The 23,188-nt window shown below is 40.4% G+C and overlaps 1 protein-coding gene across 7 annotated transcripts in view; it reads left to right on the top strand.

Annotated features, from left to right (window-relative positions):
* Positions 1-23,188, top strand: part of LOC138753842 (coiled-coil domain-containing protein 9-like) — a 299,921-nt gene that overhangs the window by 255,788 nt on the left and 20,945 nt on the right. For 4 of the 7 annotated variants that reach the window (XM_069917295.1, XM_069917301.1, XM_069917302.1 and 1 more), the window contains 2 exons: positions 21,377-21,430; positions 22,418-22,486. In XM_069917295.1, coding sequence (XP_069773396.1) covers positions 21,377-21,430; positions 22,418-22,486 — 123 coding nt within the window. Of the gene's footprint in view, positions 1-9,173; positions 9,229-21,376; positions 21,431-22,417; positions 22,487-23,188 lie in introns of all 7 variants that reach the window. The other 3 variants (XM_069917297.1, XM_069917299.1, XM_069917298.1) reach the window with 3 other exon arrangements.

The following is a 23,188-nucleotide window of genomic DNA, read 5'->3' as shown; positions in this document are numbered from 1 at the left end:
AAAAAAGTGCAAGGGAGAGAAAACTCTTCTAAAAAGCAGAAATACAAATTAGTATCTAAATGGGATTGAGGAAGGGGAAAGGGGCAACTTGTCCTGTGTATCCTTGCAGGTTATTTGCCGTAAAACCAGAATTCAGGTGAGTAAGCAGTAAGGGAGGGAAATGGTATGCTGGGCTTCATTGCTTGAGGATCTGAGTCTAGGAGCAAGGATGTCTTGTTGCAGCTGTACAAGGCCTTATGACAGCACACCTGGAGTTCTGGATCCATTTTCAATTTCTTAATCTGGGGAAGGATAATCTTGCCTTGGAGGGTGTGAAGCAAAGCTGCATAAGGCTAGCAGGCCTGAAGTATGTGGAGAGATTGGATCGATTAGACCTATGTTCACAAGGGTATTAGAAATACATGTCACAGAGATGTACAAAATTCCAACAGGTCTAAACATACTAGAAATGGGGAGCATGAGCCCAGCACCAGAGTCATGGTTTCAGCATATAGGCAGGCCATTTATAATCTTGATCGGGGGATACCTCTTCACTCTGAAGGCTTTGAACCTGTGGAATTCTCCACCATGGAAGGTAGCAGATCATTCAGGAAAGATGTAAATATATTTCTTGATGCTAAAGGAATTGAGACAGGAGGAGAAATCAGAGCAGTGAATGGAAGTGGTTGGTCATCCATGGTCATGATCAAGGGCTGAATGGTCTACTCTTGCAATTTGGGGAGGCTGTCATCATATGGTGGTGAGATGGAGATACTGGTATGTATCTAGGGCTAACTGTGGGGGAGAAGGAAGGAATTGGTGTGGTGGAGGTGTTTAAGAAGTGACTCCTCAGGTTAAGGAAGGAATGCTATAATGGGTGGCATCAACTTATTTGACCCAGTGTTAGCAGCACCAAATTTGAGCACCCTGCTCATTATTGTTAGGGTATCCAGTGTTTGAGTGCTTAATGCTTCAGAAAATTACCCAGTTAAAGCTACCCTGTGGTACTGCAGTGAGAGACAAGTTATTTTGGTTTGTGACTTGCTAAAAGAATCAGAAGTCTTTAGATGTTGGATTAGAGGCCTCAGATGCAGCGGGCGGAGAGGAGGTGAGATTTAGTGAAGGCCAGGAGACCAATTGGACATACACGAGGCAGAGGGAGAGCTGCCAGTGGCAACCAAGGCCAGGAAATGAAAATCTAAGAGCGCTAATCCTGAGAAGTTCAAGGTAAGTGAAGACACCTTCAAATCTCATCTACCCCTGACTAAAAATTGTATCTACGGTTCAATATTTAATATTAGATAAGATTGGTTGTTTCATTTAAAACAAAGAAAACTGAGGGGAGAATCATTTGAAGTGAATGAAATGATGTGGTACCTAGATAAAGGACATGAGAACTAGTATCCAATAGCATGAAGGTCAAAATATTAAAGTATTGATGGAAGGATTGGAGGAAAGATTAGGCCTTTTTATTTCACCCAGAGAGTGGTAGTGGGTCTGAAACACTCTGCCTGAAAGGATGATAGCAGTAAAAACTCTCATTGTTAAATCAGACTTGGATGAGTGACCTGCAGGACTACTGTCCTGGTGCTAAAAGGTGAATGAAGCAGTTGATAGCTCTTTTCCAACTAGCAGAGGAATGTGTCATCTGGCCTCCCATACCATAAGCTTTCTGTGATTCTAACCTTTGCATCACACACACTAGCAGAGCTATAGACATTGTGTGCATGGATTTCAACAAGGCATTCAATAAGGTTCCACCCTGTAGGCTGCTCTGCAAGGTTAGATCATATGGGATCCACATGAGATAACAGATTAGGTAGAAAATTGGCTTTATGGAAGAAAGCAGATGGTGATGGTGGAAGGTTGTTTTACAGACCAGAAGCCTGTAACTAGTGGTGTACCACAGGGTTTGGTGCTGAGCCCACTGCTATTTGTCATCAATATCAATGAAAATCTATGTGGCATGATTAGCAAGTTTGTGGTTGACACTAAAGTGGCTGATATTGTAGATAATGAAGATGGTTGCCAAAGATTGCAGCAGGATCTTGATTGGTTGGGCCATTTTGGGAGGTCTAATATGGGTACGACCTTCACAGTAAATGGTAGGGATCTTGGGAGTACAGGTACATAGTACCCTGAAAGCAGAGCAGAGGTACCTTTAAAGAGGTGTCACAAATAGATAGGGTTGTTAAAAAGGTTTTTGGCACATTGACTTTCATCAGTCAGAGGATGAATATAAAGATTGGAGGTCATGTTGCAGTTGTACATGATGTTGGTGGGGCCCCATTTGGAATATTGTGTTCAGTTTTGGTGACTGCTTTAGTAAAGATGTTGTCAAGCTGGGGAAGGAACAGAGAAGATTGTTCTCTTCTCTACAACTTAAAACACACTTGTCTTCTCATTCTTCCAGTTCTGCTGATGGGACAGTGACCCAGACGTTTGGCTCTGTTTCACAGATGCTGACCATCATACAATATTTGCAATTTTCTGCTCCAATGAAAACAGAACTTATCCTTTTATTTTTGCTACATAATCAGGAAATGTTAGAGGTAGTTCCAGTCAATAGCAAAAGATGAGAATTTTTATGTAATGTTGTAGATGTGTGGTGAAGCATTATTCATTATAGAGAGTTTAGACTTTGATTGACAGGATGGAGGAAGGACAAACCTAGTCCAGATGTAGAACTATGAAACCATCTTATGCAGGAATACTGGAGCAATGGTAGAATTAGTGCCTTGCTCCTCTCGCAGCCCATGTTGATTTCTGATCTTAGGTGCTGTTTGTGTGGAATTTGCATGTTCTTCCTGTGGCCACATGGTTTTCTCAGGGAGCTCTGGTTTCCTGAGACAAATAGTAAGTTCCTCCTGGTGTGCAGGTGAGTGGGGGAGCTGATCGAAAGAGGGAAGAATCAAAGTGGGACCATGTTTGGATCTGTGGTGAGAACTCTGGCCAGAAGGACTAAGCTTTCTATGCTGTATGACTGGAGGATGCCATTTCCTTTTAGTTGCTAGGTTTACTGAACACACTTGAGAGTGGTTGATCAGGCTTGTACCAGGATTACAAACACCTGATGCAAATATTACAATGACGACTTGAAAGAGGACAGACATTGATGCTAATATAATTTGTACATGTTGCATTTTCATATTTTGGTATATATGGGGTATTTTGAGGAAGAATTTTTTTAATAGCAGCAACATTTGCTGAAATGTTAACTGCAAAATCATAGTTTTAACAGCTTCAAATTCTGTCATCAAGATTTCGTTGAGTTCATTATTTTAGTTCTATATGAATATTTTTTCTAGCTTTCAACACTAAAATTGCTGTTCAAGTTTGGGAAAAATTTTGTGGATTTTGTATTTAAACTTAACATTTGGCCGAGGTGTATTTTGTATTGATTCAGAAAGTTTTAAGGTTGTGCAACCTTTTTGAGCAAAATACTTCATTTCAACCAGCTACGTAGCCCACATAGTACAACAAGGAATTGGCTAAACACCTTCTTAACTCCAGGAATATTTACTGAGCATACTGCAAATCAGCCAATCTCAACTGGGGACCACAACATATTAAGGGGGGGGGAAGCAAAGATTGAAATACATAACAGGGGGGGCAAGATGTATAGGGGGCATGGAAAGTGAATGATTAAGCATTTTTTGGGAAAGGATTTTGCTGCTTTGCTTTGCTGTGTAGTTACTGAGCAATGCAAATTTTTTTTCAGGGTTGGAGGCATTTGGAGATAGCCTAGAATGACCTAGATAAATGCAGAAAATTAACAATGTTTTCAGAGCATTCCTTGCTTCGACATGATTGTGTTTGATTGACATAGAATCAATTTTGGCTAGGAATTGCCTTCCATGTAGCTTTGCTCTTTTGTTCTATCACCTTCAGTTCCAGGAAATAAGCATGCAAGTCGAAAAGTTTTGCTCCATATTTCTCATGTCTACAAGCGCCCTCATTTTGCTTCGAGTTTTGTGATGGATAGTGAATGTATATGTCTCCTTCTCCTAACTTTTATTGAAGAGGGTATGTATTGTTCATTATTTTCCATAAAATTTAAGCTGACTTTTGAATAAACCCTTGTAAGAGTGCTTTTGTATTGTAATAGTTAATTTTTGTTACTTTAAGAAATAATTTTACCCATGAATTCCTTGACCAAAAAAGTGTCAGCAATATTTGGTAGAATACTTGTTGTATGGTTTCATTACATCTCCACGAACCCCTTCTCTGCCCATGTGTTTGATTTGTTTGAATGCATTTTCAAACAAAAGCATGAGGCCAAGCAAGCTGAAACAACGTTTAGAGTCCGCACATAAATAGAAGAAACATAAACCCAAGGAGAACTTCAAAACCCTTCGAGATAATTTCGAGAGAAGGCCAACAACAAACAGATGATTACTGAAACATCACAGAAAATAGAAAAGGGTCATTTTGCATCATGCAAGATAAGTGAATTCATTGCTAAAACTGGAACTGCTCATATTGTTACTGAGTCACTTATTTCGCCTTCAATGCCAATAATAATATGTGAAGTCATGAATTTAAATGACAAATAAACTATTCAGGCAATTCCTTTGAGTAATTCCATTGTTTCTAGAAGAACTGATGAGATGATAAAGGACATTGGATAAACAATTAGTCATTTAATTACAATCAAGTAAATTGTCTTTACAATTCGACAAATGTACTCTGCAAGAGAACGATGCTCTTCTCATGGCTTAAGCCAGATTCTGGAGTGGGAATGAGCTGATGGAAGAGATGTTATTTGCCAGAAGGATTAAAAGAAATACTTAGGAACTGACTGTTTTTGAAGAAGTTAAGGATTACATAAACAAGAACAGTATTTCATTCGAGAACATAGATGCCTTTGCATATGATGCTGCTGCTTCAGTGGCTAAACGCTACAGAGGTTTCATCACTTAACTGAAAAAATGTTACACCTTCAATCTTTACTATTCATTGCATCATTCAAAGGGAGCACCTAGCGGCTAAAAGGGAGCACCTAGCGGCTAAAAGGGAGCACCTAGCGGCTAAAAGGGAGCACCTAGCGGCTAAAAGGGAGCACCTAGCGGCTAAAAGGGAGCACCTAGCGGCTAAAAGGGAGCACCTAGCGGCTAAAAGGGAGCACCTAGCGGCTAAAAGGGAGCACCTAGCGGCTAAAAGGGAGCACCTAGCGGCTAAAAGCTAGGAAGATATTTAAATGCTTCACTTTCAATTGTCATAAAGACTGTTAACCTTCTGAAATCACATCCCTTCAAGACCATCTTTTCTGACAGCTGTGTGAAGAAAATGACGAACCGTAGGCACTGCTGCTACATACCAAGGTGAGATGGCTATCCAAAGGAAATTGTCTTCATCGTTTCATTACACTCTGGGCCACGATTGTTTCCTTTTTTTCTTTTAATGAGTATGAAGAAAATTGGTGGGCATATTTTTTCTGGCAGGTATCTGTGACAAACTCAATTTATTGAACAAGACTGCAGGGTAAATACAAAAACCTCAGTAATAGTAAGGAATGCATTGTTTTTTCCTTAAAAAACTCAAAGTCTATTGGAGCGATGTCAGGAATTGTTACCATTTCCAAATCTGAACATGAATGCAGAGGTACTAAAGGACGATGACCTTATTATTTATGTGAAACCACTAAAGCAAATACACAGATCTGCAGGAAAGATTTAATGACCTGTTTAACCTCAATATCCCATATTGAATATTAGTTCTATTTGAGGAACAACCCACTGATGTTGATGCAGAAATTCAAGAGAGATTAATTGATCTTCAGAGTGATATAATTTAACGCCATAAGTTCAAATATTTTTTTTTAAGATTTTTGGGTTAAGAGCGATCTGCCAAATAGATTTCCAAATCTGGGAAATGGCCATATATTTTCATTGCCCTTCCATCAACCTAATTAGTTAAATGTGGATTCAGCAAGGTAGTTTCCTTAACAAAATCCAGGAACAGACTTGATGGCACAACAAGAGGTGACCTTCAACTTTTACTATCCAATTTGGAGCTTTACATCAAAAAACTTGTTCAGAAACAAGGATCTCACTGAAATTTTCATTTTATAAGAATTATTTTTTAAAGTTCACATTCTCAAGTTTATTCTTAAGGTTCCCTAATGACTCATTGTGCACAAACCATTGTGCTCTAAGAATATTTTTTTTAATGTAATGTATATGTTCCTGTTTTTTTTTCTTTCCAACTTGTTTAATATGAATGATTTCCTATCTGTCTTTTTGTTCTGTAATCACAAGCCACAGTTGTTACGCTCAGAGTAAAAGCCTTGTTTTCTTTTCACCTCACGTTTTTAAAAAAAAAATAAATTGTGGTCAGTAGAAATACAATTAAATGTGACTGCTTCACAGGAAAGGGAAGGGAGCCCATGAACTTTGAGCAGAGTCCAAAGGTGGCCATAGCCCAGAAAAAAGGTTGCAAATGGCTGCTCCAAATCACCACCCACATTGTTCATATCCCAGCTGATGTCACTGAATGCAGTATGGCATCAAAAAAACTTATGACGCAGAGCTGGAAGCCCTGTTTTTAGAAAACATCTTATTTTGCTCATAAATCCATGAGCTAAGGTGTACATCTGTTTTGTCCAGAACCACTGGGTCCCACTTTATTGTATCCCTCTTATAATAATGCATGTGTGTCTTATAGGTGTAGCACAACTGTTTTTCCCTAGCTTTCTATGATGAACACAAGGGTCATCATATCCTGAAACATTAACTCAACTTTCTTTCCTCAGGTATGGCTTGGCCTCTGAAGTACTGCACTTCCAATGTTTCTTTTGTTATTTAAGGTTTACAATATTTGCAGTTTTTTTTGCTTTTGCATCCACGGTGAATCCTCTGCATATTGATGTTGGGGCTCCAGCTACTTCAGGATCCAATACACTAAAAACACAATGCTACTGACAGCTGTTCTAGTTGATATGGATACTCATTACGAGACATAAAATGATTCAAGTTTCCTTTTATGTCTCAAAATAATTCAAAAATGTAATATACAGTACGTGATGTACTACAACATTTGCTTGCTGAAAGGCAAAGAGTCACCATGAGCGTAGCACCCTTTATAAGATAAAGAAGCAAAATGGAGTCCATTCAGAGACACCAAGTGCCTGTGGATTTGCCTTTAGTACTCCCACGGCCTCTACAGTCTCCTGTTCAAATCATTGACAACCCTAGCTCTGATCCAAACAGATATGATCAGGAAGCCTTCAGCACCTGAGACCCTTCTTCCCCTCAGGACCTCCTTGATTCCCGATTCTGATACCTGGTTCCCATGAGCCAATATCCAGCCGCCCACAATCTGTGTGGGTCCTTCGACTGCAAGTGACCTGCAGCCTGTGTGGGACCTTCGACTGCAACCCACCAACAGCCCACAGCCTATATGGGTCCTTCAGCAGTTGAGCCCATTGCTGGTCCGCTGCCGTGGTCACCTTCCTTGAAGAGTCGTCTCCCAGGACTTTGCTCAACAAGGGGCGTTCTCCCTGTTTCTGGTGCCCTGTGGTGGTCTACAACTCCACAAAGTCTGCACCCCTCATGATCCACTGCCCAGCACAGGCGTCACTATCTTGGGCACAGACCTCCATTGTTACAGGATGTTAAGAAAAAATTAAAACACTGATTGAGTTAAATTGAGTTTAAGTTTGGAAAATCATAAATAAAATATTTTAAAAAAAGAAAAATACACCATAGCCTCCTAAAAGGCCATTTAAAGCCTGTACAGAGCTGTGGCATCACAGCCAGGCAGTAGGACAATGCAGAGTAGCGCTGTCTCCACTCACACTCTCCTGTGTCCATGGTGGTAGCACTGCCATTTTTTTTTTTAAAACTTTATAACTTGCTATTTCTGTACCTGAGAACAAGCAACAAGTATTGTGGTCAGAGTGGCAGATTGACATCCTTTACACTAGGTGTAACCCAAAATCAGCAAGTGCTGATATGACACAACTGACAGGAATATGTCATCTTGAGTAGCTCCTCCCAATGCCCCCTCACATGGCTTCATGTGGTGGTGGGTGCTTTTAATCTGAAATAGCAGTGGGTGAAGGCATGCAAGTTGGTCATCTTTCCTTTCAGATGTCTCCTGCCATTTTACTAGATGTCTGCTTTTGCTCAAGTTAATGTCTACTCAGCACTGCTGTGACAAGTACCATCTCCTCACTAATCCATGAACTTTTGGCATCATCACTGCTTGCACACAACCTTCATCACTATCCCATTTCCCTCACCTCCCCCCCACCATTTCCCTCACCTCCCCCTTCCATTGAACAAGAAGACAGGAATGTTGATTAATTACACAATATCTACAAGCACCATCTTGGGTCCTGGCACCTGGAGAGTGTTTTGAGAGGCTGGAAGAGTCTCTTCTTTTCTCTGAAGAGGTTTCAATGGATCTATGTGTCTATCCCATTTGTCAAGGAAGTGCTGAGTATCTTGGTTGCATTGGGCATTGACATATCCATGGTGCAGCTGTGGATGGCATAGATGTCATTGTCAATGACAGCCCAGATAGAGACCATCAGGGCTGTGTGCATCACAAGGAAGCTCAACTTGCTTCTATCAAAGCCTTGCTTGATGCCAGTTTGATGCAGTCAGCCAGAGGCAGACAAACTGTTGCCATCTCAGAAGCATTCAGCTGTTGACACTGGTGTGGAGGCATCATGTGTAGTGGTGCCATCTGGTCTTTGCTGGATGGCATGTCCAACTCATGAACAGTCTCTGGAGAAGGCCAGTAACTCTCTGAACCAAGAATCACTGTCTGCTTTAAGAATGACAACATCTTGCCCCCCCCCCCACCCAAAAGAAATCTCCAAGGGAGCCAGGGAGAGAAGGAGCATCAAGCCAAAGGCTGTGTTTATAGCTGGCTATCTACAATGTAAAAATAATTGAAACAAATACTATACCAGTTTAACAAAAGTAAATGTTTTTTTAAAAAAAGGAAAATAAGAAGGTTCTCTGCGAGCTCCAAGGCAATTAAGTAGGTGGGAGCATATAAGATGGGTGCATTGGGCACACCCCTAGATGAGAAGGGCAACGACACCAAGAGGCTTTGTGCTGGTATCATGGGGAAAGGGTTGGATTTGTAGGGGAGAGGGGTAAAGGTCACATATTATTTGTCTGGAATATTTTTACTTTTTGTTTTAATTGTTCAGTATTTATTTTATATTTGGCTGGCAGGACCAAAAGAAAATGCACTATGGATTGGGCGAGAGGAAGGTATCCAGTGAGAGAGGTAAGGAAGGGCAGTCAAAAGAAAAAGACCTGGGGAAATTAATTAAACAATCAAGTTCTTGAGCTTTAATGTTAATGGCTTAAATGGTTGGTGAAGAGGAAAAGTGTCTTGGCACATGTTTAAAAAAAATGAAAGTGGATGTGGCCTTTCTGCAAGAGACCCACCTTACAAATTGTGAACATTAAAAACTTAAGACTCTGTGTGGGACAAATGATAGCATCGTCCTTTAGCTCCAAGGCCAGGGGGATAGCTATTTCAATAGGGGAAAATGTCCCAGTAAAGGTTGAAAGCATGGTCATAGACCCTGTGGGCAGATTCGTAATGGTACACTGTCAAATATATTCTGAATCCTGGACACTCTTGAATGTATATGGCCCTAATTTTGATGACGAAAGTTTATACAAAATGTCTTCTCGCAGTTGGCAGAAGGGCAGGAAAATTACTTAATTTGAGGGGATTTCAACTTTTGCCTGGATCCAGCCATGGACAAATCAGCCAAGAAAGTGACAAGTGCTAGGGCAGCAAAAACAACTCTGGCTTTCATAAACGAGTTAAATCTGGTAGATATTTGGAGATAATGGCACCCAAGGGAGAGGGATTATTCCTTGTACTCGAAACAGCAGAACTCTTACACCAGAATTGACTTGCTTCTTGCCTCGTCTCGGTTGGAGGGTAGAATTGTAGAAACTGAACATATGGCTAGGCTACTATCAGATCATTCATCTTTGACTCTAATTATTGTCATGTTAGATAAACAACCCATGGCATACAGATGGTGCCTTAATCCATTGCTATTGAAAAAACTGGAGTTTTGCAGTTATATTAGAGCTCAAATAGAAATGTTCTGCAAAACTAACTGTGCCTCCACTGCCAATAAAATTTTGTTTTGGGATACATTAAAAGCCTTTCTGAGAGAACAAAAATTTGGATGTACTGAAAATATTAAAAGAGAACATACCAGTGGGGGGGTTAATGAATTGGAACAAGAGATAACAATTGGAAAAGGAGTACCAAAGATCAGGCCCTGAGGGAACATACAGAACACTAACAAATGAAAAGCTCAAGTACAACACTTTGCAAACATATAAAATGGAAAAAGCAATATTAAGATCTAAACAAAGGTAGTATGAACTGGGAGAAAGAGCCCATAAGATATTATTCTGGCAGCTGAGGGAAGAGGAATCCGCAGGAAATATTAACGCAATTTAAACAGGGCCAGACATGATTTCTTATAAACTGAAATAAATAAATGAAGCGTTTAGACAGTTCTACACGCAATTATATAAATCTGAATCGAAGGGGGATTTGGACAAAATGGAAGAATTCTTGTCTAACCTGGAATAGTCCAACCTAGAATCTGAGAAGTGAGGGGTTGGATACCCCCTTCTTGGAGGAAGAAATAATAAAAGCATTAAGCTCGCTGCAGCCTAATAGATCTCCGGGGGTGGATGGATTCCCTCCTGTTTGATTTAGAATTCAGGGACCTGTTCATGCCATTATTTATGGATGTGGTGAAACAGGCGGCTGAGTCTGATATTCTCCTGGTCTCTTTCTCGATGGCAATAATTACAGTAATTCCTAAAAAGTATAGGTACCCACTAAAGCTACCCTCCTATAGACCAATCTCACTTTTGAACACAGACTACAAAATAATAGCTAAAGCTTTGGCAAATAGATTGGCTTGGTATTTGCCAAAACTAGTAAATTCGGATCAGGTGAGGTTCGTGCAGAGAAGACAATTGGCAGACAATATAAGTAGGTTACTCAATATAATACACCTGGCACAATCAAGGGCGGATCCAAGTATAGCCATATCACTTGATGCTGAGAAAGCCTCTGATAGACTGGAGTGGAACTTTTTGGTGAAAGTGCTGGAGAAATTTGGATTTGTACATTCATTTGTAAATTGGATTAAAGCATTGTACCACAAACCCAAGGCCAAAGTTATCACTAATAGGCAGACATCTTCAGCTTTCCCACTGACCAGATCTAGTAGACAGGGCTGTTTATTATTCCCTGATCTATTCACATTGGCGATTGAACCGTTAGCAGAAGCCATTCGCCGGGATCCAGGCTTTAAAGGGTTTAGAGTGGGCCAGGAAGCACACAAAATTAATCTATTCGCAGATGATGTTTTGATATATTTGACAGAACCAACAGGGTCATTGGCCAGGTTGCGGACTATACTGGAGGATTATGGCAAAATTTTGGGATATAAAATTAATTATGATAAGAGTGAGATAATGCCACTAATGAGTGGGGAGTACTAGAAATATCAATGGGAGAGCAAGTTTAAGTGGCTACAAAGGGGATGAAATAATTAGGAATATGGATAGATATGAATTTACAAAATTTATATAAATTAAATTATCTCCCCCATTTGGAAACATTGAGGAGGGCTTGCGCAGGTGGATATACTTGTCTGTCACGTTGATGGGCAGGGTTAGCTGCATTAAAATGAAAGTGATGACAAGGCTACAATACCTCTTCCAATCTTTGCCCCAGAGATTTTTCCAAACACTTGATGTGTCAGACAATTCTTCTGGAAGAACAAAGTAGCTAGAGTCTCCATTGATAAATTGACCTGGGACTATAGCCTGGGAGGGATGAGGCTCCCAGATTTAAAAAATATTATAGTTTATCACCTCATTCTTCGAGGGAGATGATTTACCCTCCTGGGCACAAATTGGTCTACTTACAGTAGGGGAGGAGATAGCAGGAGACATTATTTACAAATGGGATACTAAATTAATAACACAAAAAAACAGACAACCCAACATTAAAGCACTTGATTTGAACATGGCAAAAAATAAATCAGATTATTGGGTTAAAACAGCTCTAACCCAGAATAAATTAATCCCTATGACTATGGGTAATAAGATCCTGGACACCTGGTGCCAGAAAGGGATCAGGTGTGTTGAGGACTGCTACGAGAAGGGGCAGTTTATGTCATTTGAACAACTAACAAATAAATTTGACCTATCAAACAAGACCACCTTCTGCTATCTTCAAATAAGATCTTTTTTTGAGGGACAAATTAGATCCATCTATGGCCCTGCCATTGTGTAGTGATGTGGAGGCTCTAATTTGAAGGGGGATTACACATAAATTTATTTTGGCTATGTATCTCCTGTTCCAAAACCAGGTATCCATAAGGCAAGGCAAAGATGAGAGTCAGATTTGGGAACAACAATTCCTGAACCATGCAGGTCCAACTTTTGCCAGGACAGCATGAAGGTGATTATTAATGGCAGATATAGACTGGTGCAATACAACTTTTTGCCCCAGTTATATCTCATGCTGCAAAGATTATACAAGGTAAAACTGGAAATCTCAGACTTGTGTTTTAGATGCAGCATAGAGACAGGAACTTTTGTGCATTCAATGTGGCTATGTGCCAGGGTGAGACCCTTTTGGGTAGAATTAGGGGACATTTAAAAAAAAAATCACAGGGTGAAATATCCACAAGACCCAGCCTTGTTCCTGCTAGATTGTCTAAACACTTGGGTAATACAAGTCTGTAAGACTATAAATAAAAATTTCAAAACAGAAGAATGACAACATCTGTGCTTCATGGCTACATTTCAGCTGTGCTCTAGCTAGGTGTACATCTGGCAAGTCCAGCTTCCTGTTGGCTGCCTGTTAAAAGGGGATTCCTTAGATAGTATATCAGGACTGATAGCCAGCTCTTCAGCGCTTGAAGTCCTGCTTTGCGGAAACTGCCAAAATGTTTGGCCTGGAAGTCAGCCTGAAGAAAACTGAGGTCCTCCATCAGCCAGCTCCCCACCATGACTACCAGCCCCCCCACATCTCCATCGGGCACACAAAACTCAAAACGGTCAACCAGTTTACCTATCTCGGCTGCACCATTTCATCAGATGCAAGGATCGACAATGAGATAGACAACAGACTCGCCAAGGCAAATAGCGCCTTTGGAAGACTACACAAAAGAGTCTGGAAAAACAACCAACTGAAAAACCTCACAAAGATAAGCGTATACAGAGCCGTTGTCATACCCACACTCCTGTTCGGCTCCGAATCATGGGTCCTCTACCGGCACCACCTACGGCTCCTAGAACGCTTCCACCAGCGTTGTCTCCGCTCCATCCTCAACATCCATTGGAGCGCTCACACCCCTAACGTCGAGGTACTCGAGATGGCAGAGGTCGACAGCATCGAGTCCACGCTGCTGAAGATCCAGCTGCGCTGGATGGGTCACGTCTCCAGAATGGAGGACCATCGCCTTCCCAAGATCGTATTATATGGCGAGCTCTCCACTGGCCACCGTGACAGAGGTGCACCAAAGAAAAGGTACAAGGACTGCCTAAAGAAATCTCTTGGTGCCTGCCACATTGACCACCGCCAGTGGGCTGATAACGCCTCAAACCGTGCATCTTGGCGCCTCACAGTTTGGCGGGCAGCAGCCTCCTTTGAAGAAGACCGCAGAGCCCACCTCACTGACAAAAGGCAAAGGAGGAAAAACCCAACACCCAACCCCAACCAACCAATTTTCCCTTGCAACCGCTGCAATCGTGTCTGCCTGTCCCGCATCGGACTGGTCAGCCACAAACGAGCCTGCAGCTGACGTGGACTTTTTTACCCCCTCCATAAATCTTCGTCCGCGAAGCCAAGCCAAAGAAGAAGAAGATATCAGGACTACAGCTGCTCAGTCAACCAACTTACCATTTGTGTCTGTACCCTCTGAAAGAAAGGACCTATCCAGCAGCATAACTCCAGCTGCAAGGAGAGTGCTGGATGGAAGTAGATACAACTCAGCAAGCTGTGGTTTAAGGAGATACAAGAGTGGAAAAAAACTCCACAGTCTGTCATCTCAAAATAAGGCCTGTTTCCAATCACTGAGTATTTTACCATTAAGGTTTCCAAGCTTATCTTCCTGGATGGAATTTGCTTCAGAGATAACAAAAGTGGTTTTAAAAAAGAGTGCATGCAATGCTAAGTCAAAGGCACTTTGACCTGAAACATTAACTCTGCACAAGATCCTGCCTGACCCACTGAGTGTTTCATCTTGTGAGTTCTTAGACAACACATGAATGAAGGAAAAGGTTCTTTATTTAAAGTTGTTGTAAACAGCTGCCATGAGGCTTGCTATGAGGTTTTCAAGCCTCCATTACAGATCTTTCATACAGTAGTCTCCCTGTTTGTGAGCCCCCTGCTGGCAGCCATGAATAATCAAACAGGAACTATGATCCTTAAGGCCTTGCTGGTGGCAATGCAAACATGATCACTATCATCTCCCTTTTTTAAAACGAAAGTAGCTTACTTTTAACTAACATGTTTTCTGCAATTTTAACTTTAACACCAAGAACTTACATTTTCATTATTATCAACATTTTTAACATTTTTTAAACTTGTTTTGTGTGTTCACATTTACATACACTAAAACTTGAAGAGCAAATAAGATAGCACTACTTCATTCTATAACAGGAGTCTTTAAATTTTCTCAATGAGTCTCTCAGGAGGATTCATGTGCTTGACGATCTCCTGATTGGTTGTCGTTGACTCTGAGTTGTTGCCTCAGACGATGTCTGAGCTGTGCATTCAGATTGTTCAACAGTATCCGTATTTCTATCTATTGTGGATGGTCCTATTTGAAGATCTCGATGATTTCTTCGCAAAAGAGCACCTTCATCTGTCTGAATGGTGTATGATCTTGGTTGGACTTCACTAAGGACAATTCCCTTCTGAGTCCATAAGTTCGTTTTGTTTTTTAGCTTACTTGGTCACCGGTGTAGAGTTCAAGAAGGTTTTTTTGTTCCTCTGTCAAAGTAATACTTTTGCTTTTCTTTCTGTTGTTCTTTGAACTTCCTCACTTTCTCCCCCTCTTTTGTTTTTTGGAGATTCTCCTGAATGGGTAAGTTTGATCTTAGCATACATCCCATAAGGAGTTGTGCTGGTGACATACCAGACTTGAGTGGCGTTGAGCATTCTACTAGCATGTTCTGAAAGAAATCCAATCCACTGTCTTTTGCCTTGTTCATCAGTCTTTTTACTGTCTGTACTGATTTTTCCACTAGTCCATTGGACTGTAGAAAATGAGGACTTGATGTGGTGTGTACAAAGTCCCATTCTTTGGCAAAATGTCGGACTTTGAATTGCAAAACTGGGGTCCATTGTCTGTGAAGACCTTGCTTGCTCTGCCATGTCTGGAGAATATGGCTTTTATACCTGTTATTGCAGTGGTGGTGGTGTTCAGTCTACACACCTCTGGATACAGGGAGTAATTGTCTGTGACTACAAGATAGTCCTTCCCTTAACGTTCGAATAGGTCACCGCCTACCTTCTGATAAGGTCTGTAGGGTGCTGGATGTGGCTTTAGTGGTTCTGCAGCATTGCTTGCTTGTTATTTCCAGCATATTGTACAGTTTGATACTTCATTTGTTATATTATTGTTGATTCTTGGCCAGAACATGATCTCTTGTGTTCTTTTCTTACATTTTTCGATTCCGAGATATCCTCCATGGATCCTTTTTAGCATTTCTTTTCTCAGACTCTTTGGGATAAGGATTTTACTTCCTTTGTAGATGATGTCTTCAATCACTGATAGTTCCGCCCTGCAATTCCAGTACTTTGCAACGTCAGGTGAGCAGTCCTGCATCATGATGGGCCATCCATCCAAGATGTTTTTCCTCAATTGTCTCAGTGTTTCGTTTTTGTCTGTCTCTGACTTTATGTGCTCCATTTTTGCATCTGATACGGGCAGTACACTTGTGATCAGGTCCATGAAGGCATTCACAGCTTCATCAATTTTGGTGTTTGCAGGGTCTCTCATGTCAATGCTCTAGATAGCATGTCTGCTGTGTACATTAGTTTACAAGGAGTGTACGCTACATTCAGTGTATAGCATTGCAGCCTAATCGTCATTCTTTGTATTCTAAGTGGACATTCATTTAATGGCCTTTGGACCAATGCAATCAAGGGTTTATGGTCAGTCTTTACACTGATCGCTTGTCCTGACACAAACTGATGAAACCTTTCACAGGCGTATGTGATGCTGAGTGGCTCCTTTCCAATTTGAGTGTATCGTGTCTCCATGTGTGTCATTGAGCATGATAAATACACAATGGGTTGCCAGTCATCATATTTTTGCAGAAGAGCTACACCAAGCCCACTATGTGATGCGTCTGATGAAATCTTGATGGGTCTCACTGGGTTGTAAAACTTCAGAACTGGTTCCTCCGCGAGCAGTTTCTATAGTTTCTTCCATGACTTTTCATACACATGATTCCACTCCCATTCAATGTTCTTTTCTGTTCGTCTTCTCAATGCAGCCATCTTTTCTGAGAGGTTGGATACGAATTTATCCATTTTGTTGACCATTCCATTAAACCTCTACATCCTGTTCGCATTGTAGCCTTGGCAGGTTCCCAATGGCAGACACCTTTCTGCGATCTGGTCTGATGCACTCACTGCCAATAATATCTCCTACAAATGTTAATTCTGACACCCCAAGCTGGCATTTCTTTCTATTCAACTTCAGTTTTGCTTTCCTTGTTGCTTCCAGCACTTTACTTAGTCTCTCATCATGCTCCATTCTCGTGGTTTCTCATAATGTCATCCATTGAGGTATCAACTCCGTCCAGGTGCTCATAGACCATATGGATAGTTTTGTGCTTCACTTCAGGAGCTGAGGAAATTCCAAATGGTAACCTTAGGAATCTGCCAAATGGACTATTGAACATGCACAGTCTTGAACTTGCTTCATCCAATATCAACTGCCAAAATCCTGATGATGCATCTAACTTGCATTTTCAAACTGTGACATGATTTCTTCATGCATCGGAAGCTTAAAGTGTTCTCTCTTTATTGCTCTCTATAGATCTCTTGGATCCAGGCAAATTCTAAGCTTTACATTCTTTTTGTCCACAAAGATGAGTGAACTCACCCACTCCATTGGCTCATCTATCTTCTGAATCATGTTCAGGCTTTCCATCCTGTCCAACTCTGCCATTAGTTGCTTTTGAAGACCAAATGGAACTTTTCTACATGGTTGTATTATTAATGGCAAATGTTTATCTACTCTGATCATGAGTTCTCCTGGAAGGCAGCCTAGAACCTGAAATAGGTCATTGTACTTTTTCATGAGTTCGTCATAGGCTGACTCTCCTTCACTTTCCACAATGAGAACTCTTTGTTCCAGGTTCAGTTTCTCACTGCCTGTTAAACCTAGTATGGCCTGTACATCCTTTGGTACCAGAATGAATGCTGGCATGTGCTCTTTGTCCTTGTGTTTCACTGTGCACTGGTATATTGGTACCTGAATATCCTGTCACCTTCACTTTTGTTCTATACATCTTTGGTCTTGGTCTAATCTTGTTAAAATCAGTCTCTGATATTACATTAATTTGTGCTCCAGTATCCAATTTAACTGAAATGTATGTCATTCACTTTTAATCTCAACATCCAGTCTCTGTTTTCTTTCTTGTTTTCAGTCACGATGTCTACATAGAATTCCTCTACCTCCCTTTCATCTACTGCATGAACCTTGCTTTGTTGCACTTAGTTTCTACAGCAACGGGCATAATGGTTGCTTTTGTTGCACTCATTGCATATTTTACCATATGCTGGACACTTTCTTAGTAGGTGTTGTGTACCGCATCAACGACATGGCTTTTGAAATTTCCTTTCGTTTTTGTTCGATGGCCACGTCTCTCTTTCCACCTTAGTGCTCTTTTTTGTTAAACAGTTTATGTCTAATCCTGCTCACTGCATCCATGTTACAGCTAGTTTCACTGAACAGCTCTTTTGCCTGCATTTTTACAGTTTCTGTATCCCTACAGAGTGCTATGGCTATTTCCAGGTCTAGATTTTGCTCTCAGTAGTCTTTCCCTTAGACTATTATCTGGAATACCACAAACAAGTCTGTCTTTTATCAGCGAGTCAGTCAGTCCACCAAATTCACATTTTTGCACCTGTTTCTCAATTCAGTCACATACTGATCAATACTTTCTTCCATTTTCTGTACACATGAAAATTCTGTGCCTCTCAAATGTCACATTATGTTTAGGTATGCAGTATGCCTCAAACTGTTCTATTATTTTCCAGTTTCATTTTGTCTCCTTCAGCAGCAAATGTGAAGTTATTATACACCTCCAGGCCTTCATCACCCACGACATGTAAGAAAACTGACGCTTTTACTTTATCACTTTTCTTATCAGCTCCTACTGCCACTAAATACGATCCAAAACATTGTTTGAATCTGTTCCAATTTTCAGCCACATTACCTGTCAACTGAAGTTTCGCTGGTGGATGTAATCCTTCTATTTTTCTCTTCATTAGCTTCTCCTCACTGATCAGTTGCTGACTTTAGATTTTTATTTTAAAGTATTTCCTTCCAGTTTCCTTCATCCCACTTATGACACCATGTTTCATCTTGTATTCGTTTGGAGTTCTTAAACAACACATGGATGAAGAAAAAGGTTCTTTATTTTAAAGTTGTAAACAGCCGCCATGAGACATGCCATGAGGTTTTCAAGCATTCATTACAGATCTCTCATACAGTAGTCTCCCCCATCTGTATGAGCCCCCTGCTGGCAGCCAAATATAATCAAACAGGAACTATGATCCTTAAGACCTTGCCAATGACAATGCAAACATGATCACTATCATTACGATAGTTTTCTGTTTATGTTTCAGATTTCTGGTGTCTGCGGTTTCTTAATTTTCTCAGTATTTTGATAATTGTGTGTGTTGCTTATGTATTTTGGTCTTTGGGGAATTGGAGGTGAGCGTGGTAAAATAAAATCAAAGTGAGATGATATTCCTTATCAGTCCATTCTACAACTACATTGGTGTTTGTGCAGAAGGAAGGTAACTATGTATCAAATATTACAGGATGGTACGGATAAAAAGAGTTGGGATAGATCTAAAAGTAAATGGGAAGTGGATATTGGTTTTATTTTTTCCGAGGATGATTGGTTAGATATCTGTTATGATAGTGTAACTAGATTGATAAATGCACGTTATGCAATGATTAACTATAATTTTCTACATCAATTATATTTAACACCTGAAAAATTTAAAAAATATGGTTTTCATGAATCAGATTTTTGTTTTAGATGTGGTAATTCTGTTGGAACTTTTTTTTCATGCTGTTTGGTCATGTATACATATACAATCATTTTGGAAGAAAATTCAATCGTTTTTAGAATACCTGTATAAGATTAAAATACCTTTAGATCCGACAGTATTTTTATTGGGTAGTTTGCAACCTCTGAAAGGTTTGGGATTAGATAAATTTCAACTTGCTTTTGTATTTTTTTCTTTTTTCTTTCCTTATGGCTCTCCTTAGGAGAGTTGGCTGAAGGGGGAGGGGGTTCTTTTCTTTTCTTTTTTTTCTATATATATTAAAAAAAACGTTCATGTTTATGGTTAATTGTTGTATATGTTATGTACTTTTTGTTTTTTGAATGAATAAATAAAGTTTAAAAAAAAAGGAAGGTAACATTAACTGATAATATTTATTGTCAGTATAGTTGTACAGGCTTCAAAGGGCCAAGAAATGGCAGATGGAATTTAACTTGAATAAGTTTATTATTTTGGCGAGCAGGTGGCACAGAGACTTGTCACTTGGATAGCATCTCCCCTCTACCTTTGATTCTGCACACTCTCTGGGACCTTTTGTATAACCAGAGCTGTCAGGAATCTAATATAGAATGACATTACTGTCCTTGAGATAAGATTCTGGCACATAGAACAATCCAGGCTTGCTCTAAGGTACTCCTCAGAGTGCAGTGAACACTTGTTTTGCTCCACACTGGCCCCATCAGGGCTCAGCTTCTGCCTGAAGCCCTCCAGCAAGAAGCAAGAAAACATAATTTGCCATTCACTCAGGCTATAACTAATCTTACAACAGTGCCATTTTTCAGCACTAACCTTGGATTCCTTAAGAATATAATATCTGAAAAATCTATCGATCTTCAATTCTTGAATACACATGCCTGAGCCCCCTTAGCCCTTTTGGGTTCAGAATTCCCTAAAGTGAACACTTTAGGGTCAATATCCTTTTTTACACAGAGATCCCACAATATTACCATAAAGAAGACCTGTCATTAAGCTGACAGCTCTGGTTATACAAAAGGTTCCAGAGAGTGTGCGGAATCAAAGGTAGAGGGGAGATGCTATCCAAGTGATAAGTCTCTGCACCACGTGCTCGCCAAAATAATAAAACGTGTAAAACTGAAAGTATCATGCAAGCCCCTTTGAAAGATGGGACTGGCTCGAAGGAATTTATCTTGTGATCACCAGCTACTTGGATAAGCCTTGAATGATAAGCCTTGAAATTCATGTTGCTCCATATTCACATAGGGGTTCCATTATACAGCATGAGCAAAGTCTGTTTCTCCTTTAACCTTAAAGGAATCCTTCAACCCCCTTAAAGCCTGTGATCCTTACTTGTCTCCACTCCAAAAAGAGCTGATGTGAGTATTTTTGAGCAGAGGACTTTACTGACTGCCCCATTTCAGCGCTGAATCACAGACTAGCATAGGTCAGCCACCATTATTCCTAATGATCTGGCAGTGAAGATGTGATCTATATGCCTATAGTCAGTGCTTGAGGAATAGAAGCTCTGCTCATAGAAAGTTGCAGATTTCCATCAACGTTCACTCAGAAAACAGCCTCTGATTTCAAATTTATTGTCAGTACATACGTGACATCGCATACAACCATGAGATTCCTTTTTCCTGTGGGCAAGGCAGAACTACCACTAATTGTAGAGCAAAAAAAAACTGTACACTGCATAAAACATGTAAACAAAGAACTGTAAATTGATAATGAATATAAACAAACTGACTGGGCAACACAGAGAGAACAAAAAGAAAAATAATAAAGTGCACAAGTAAGAGTCCTTAAATGAGTCTCTGAGATGGTTGTTGAGGAGTCTGATGATGGAGGGGTAGCAGCTGTTCCTGAACCTGGTGGTGCAAGTCTTGTGGTATCTATAACTCTTTGCTGATGGCAGCAGTGAGAACAGAGCATGTACTGGGTGGTGATGGTTTTTAATGATTGCTGCTGCTCGCTGTTGGTAGTGTTCCTTGTAGATGATCTCAATAGCGGGGAGGATTTTGCATGTGATGACTGGCTGCATTTTGGAGGGCTTTATGCTCAGGTATTGATGCTTCTGTTTCAGACTGTGATGCAGCCAGTCAGCAGTGGACGAAGAACACAGCCCTGTGGTGCTCAGGTAATGATGGAGATTGTGGAGGAGAAGTTCTTACCAATCTTCACTGATTGTGGTCAGGATATGAGGAAATCCATGATCCAATTGTGGGGAGTTAACTCCCAGATCTTGGGGTTTGCAGATCAGTTTTTGAGGGGATGATGATGATGTTAAATGTCAAACTGTAGTCAATGTAGTCCTGATGTATGCATCTTTGCAGTCCATATGTTCCAGGGCTTTGTGTAGAGCCAGTAAGATGGCATCTGGGATAGACCTGTTACAGATACCTAACCTTTTATCTGAGTTCATCAGGACTAGACACCTGCTGTTGTTGGAATCTTGTATAGCAGTCCCAGGGTAATAGCCACCTTCTCAGTTCCCTCGCACTGGCGCTGTTACAATGGTTTCACCTGAGTGGGTAGCAACGACACCCATTGAAAGCGCCATGACACTGGACAGGCGTCAGTATACGGTGATTTGGAGGCACTAATAAAGTAGCAGAACAACACTGGATATTCCAATGTGTGTTCAGCGAGGGTCATTTTCGACGGTAGGATACTTATAAAGTAATGATACCACTAATTAGTGAAGTGGAACTTGATGGGATACATGGGAGTTGAGCGAGAGTCACATCGGGTCATGTTTGACACCAAACTCCATCTTTGATAAGCAGATGTCATCTACCGAAAAAAGTGCCAGATTTTGAAGGTTGCCATTTTTTGGAATCCCAGGAAAAGGTTAGGCCCCTGTACTATGATAGATGAACTGGAATGTATCCATGTCACCACTCATATAGAAGCTGCTATGCTTCATCACCAGCCTTTCGATGCATTTTTTCCTGATGCAATGAATAGCAATGCATTTCTTAGTACCAGCAACTGTAACTCTGTAAAGAACTTCTGTTCTTGATTTAAATAGGTGGAGGCAGTCACAAAAGAATATAAGCAGAGGATGAATGAAAGTAAAAGATTTTGGAGGAATGTTGATTTTACATGTGATTACATTTGACAGGATACTGGAGAAGATACTGATGATTCGATGAATGTGGAGTTGGACACCATTGAATCACATGACTGCCAGGCAAGTTCTTTAGATACCAAAGAAGTGCAAAGAGCTCTGGTGGACAATGAAGAGACTGTAATCAAGCTAATACAGTGCAGCAGAAAATTGGGTAATCTATCATCTGAAGAGTTGATGCAGATCAATCCTGTATTGTGCCATATTTCAGGCAAAACCAATTCTGATACCCCTTCAGAAAATGGGATTTCTGATCACTCTGTTCTCTTAGGTTGTGGTAAATCATTGTTCCTCTAAAAACGCAGAGTACGAAGTCAATATTGGTTGCCTCTGATACAAAGTCAGACCAAATCATTGCCATAGAGAGACATGTGCCAATAAAAGATGGAGTTTTCCTTGCACTTAAGTTATGTGCTTGCCCTGATAATCTGGATGATAATTCTGCAGTGTTGGAGAAAAATATTCCACTTGCTGTTAATGATAAAGGAGGAAACATGCGCTCAACTGCACTAAAAACAGATACCCCAAAAGTTTTGCATGATGCTCAGGAAATAAATGTTCCCGATTGCATAGGTTAAAATGATTGTGAGATTCCAGAGAATTATCAAGATGAACAGTCTGAAGAAAACATAGAAAATTGCACTGATTTACATGGATTGTAATGCTATGCCTTTTAACATATGCAATTTAGTCTTATAATGTCTCTCCTTTCTAACTTGATCTGCAACGTTTGTTATTCGTTTGTGCACATTCTGTTCATTTTTG

The sequence above is a fragment of the Narcine bancroftii genome, chromosome 2, assembly GCF_036971445.1.
Source record: "Narcine bancroftii isolate sNarBan1 chromosome 2, sNarBan1.hap1, whole genome shotgun sequence".
NCBI lineage: Eukaryota > Metazoa > Chordata > Chondrichthyes > Torpediniformes > Narcinidae > Narcine > Narcine bancroftii.
Note: the sequence above shows the minus strand (reverse complement) of the source record. Positions and strands in the feature narration are given on the sequence as shown.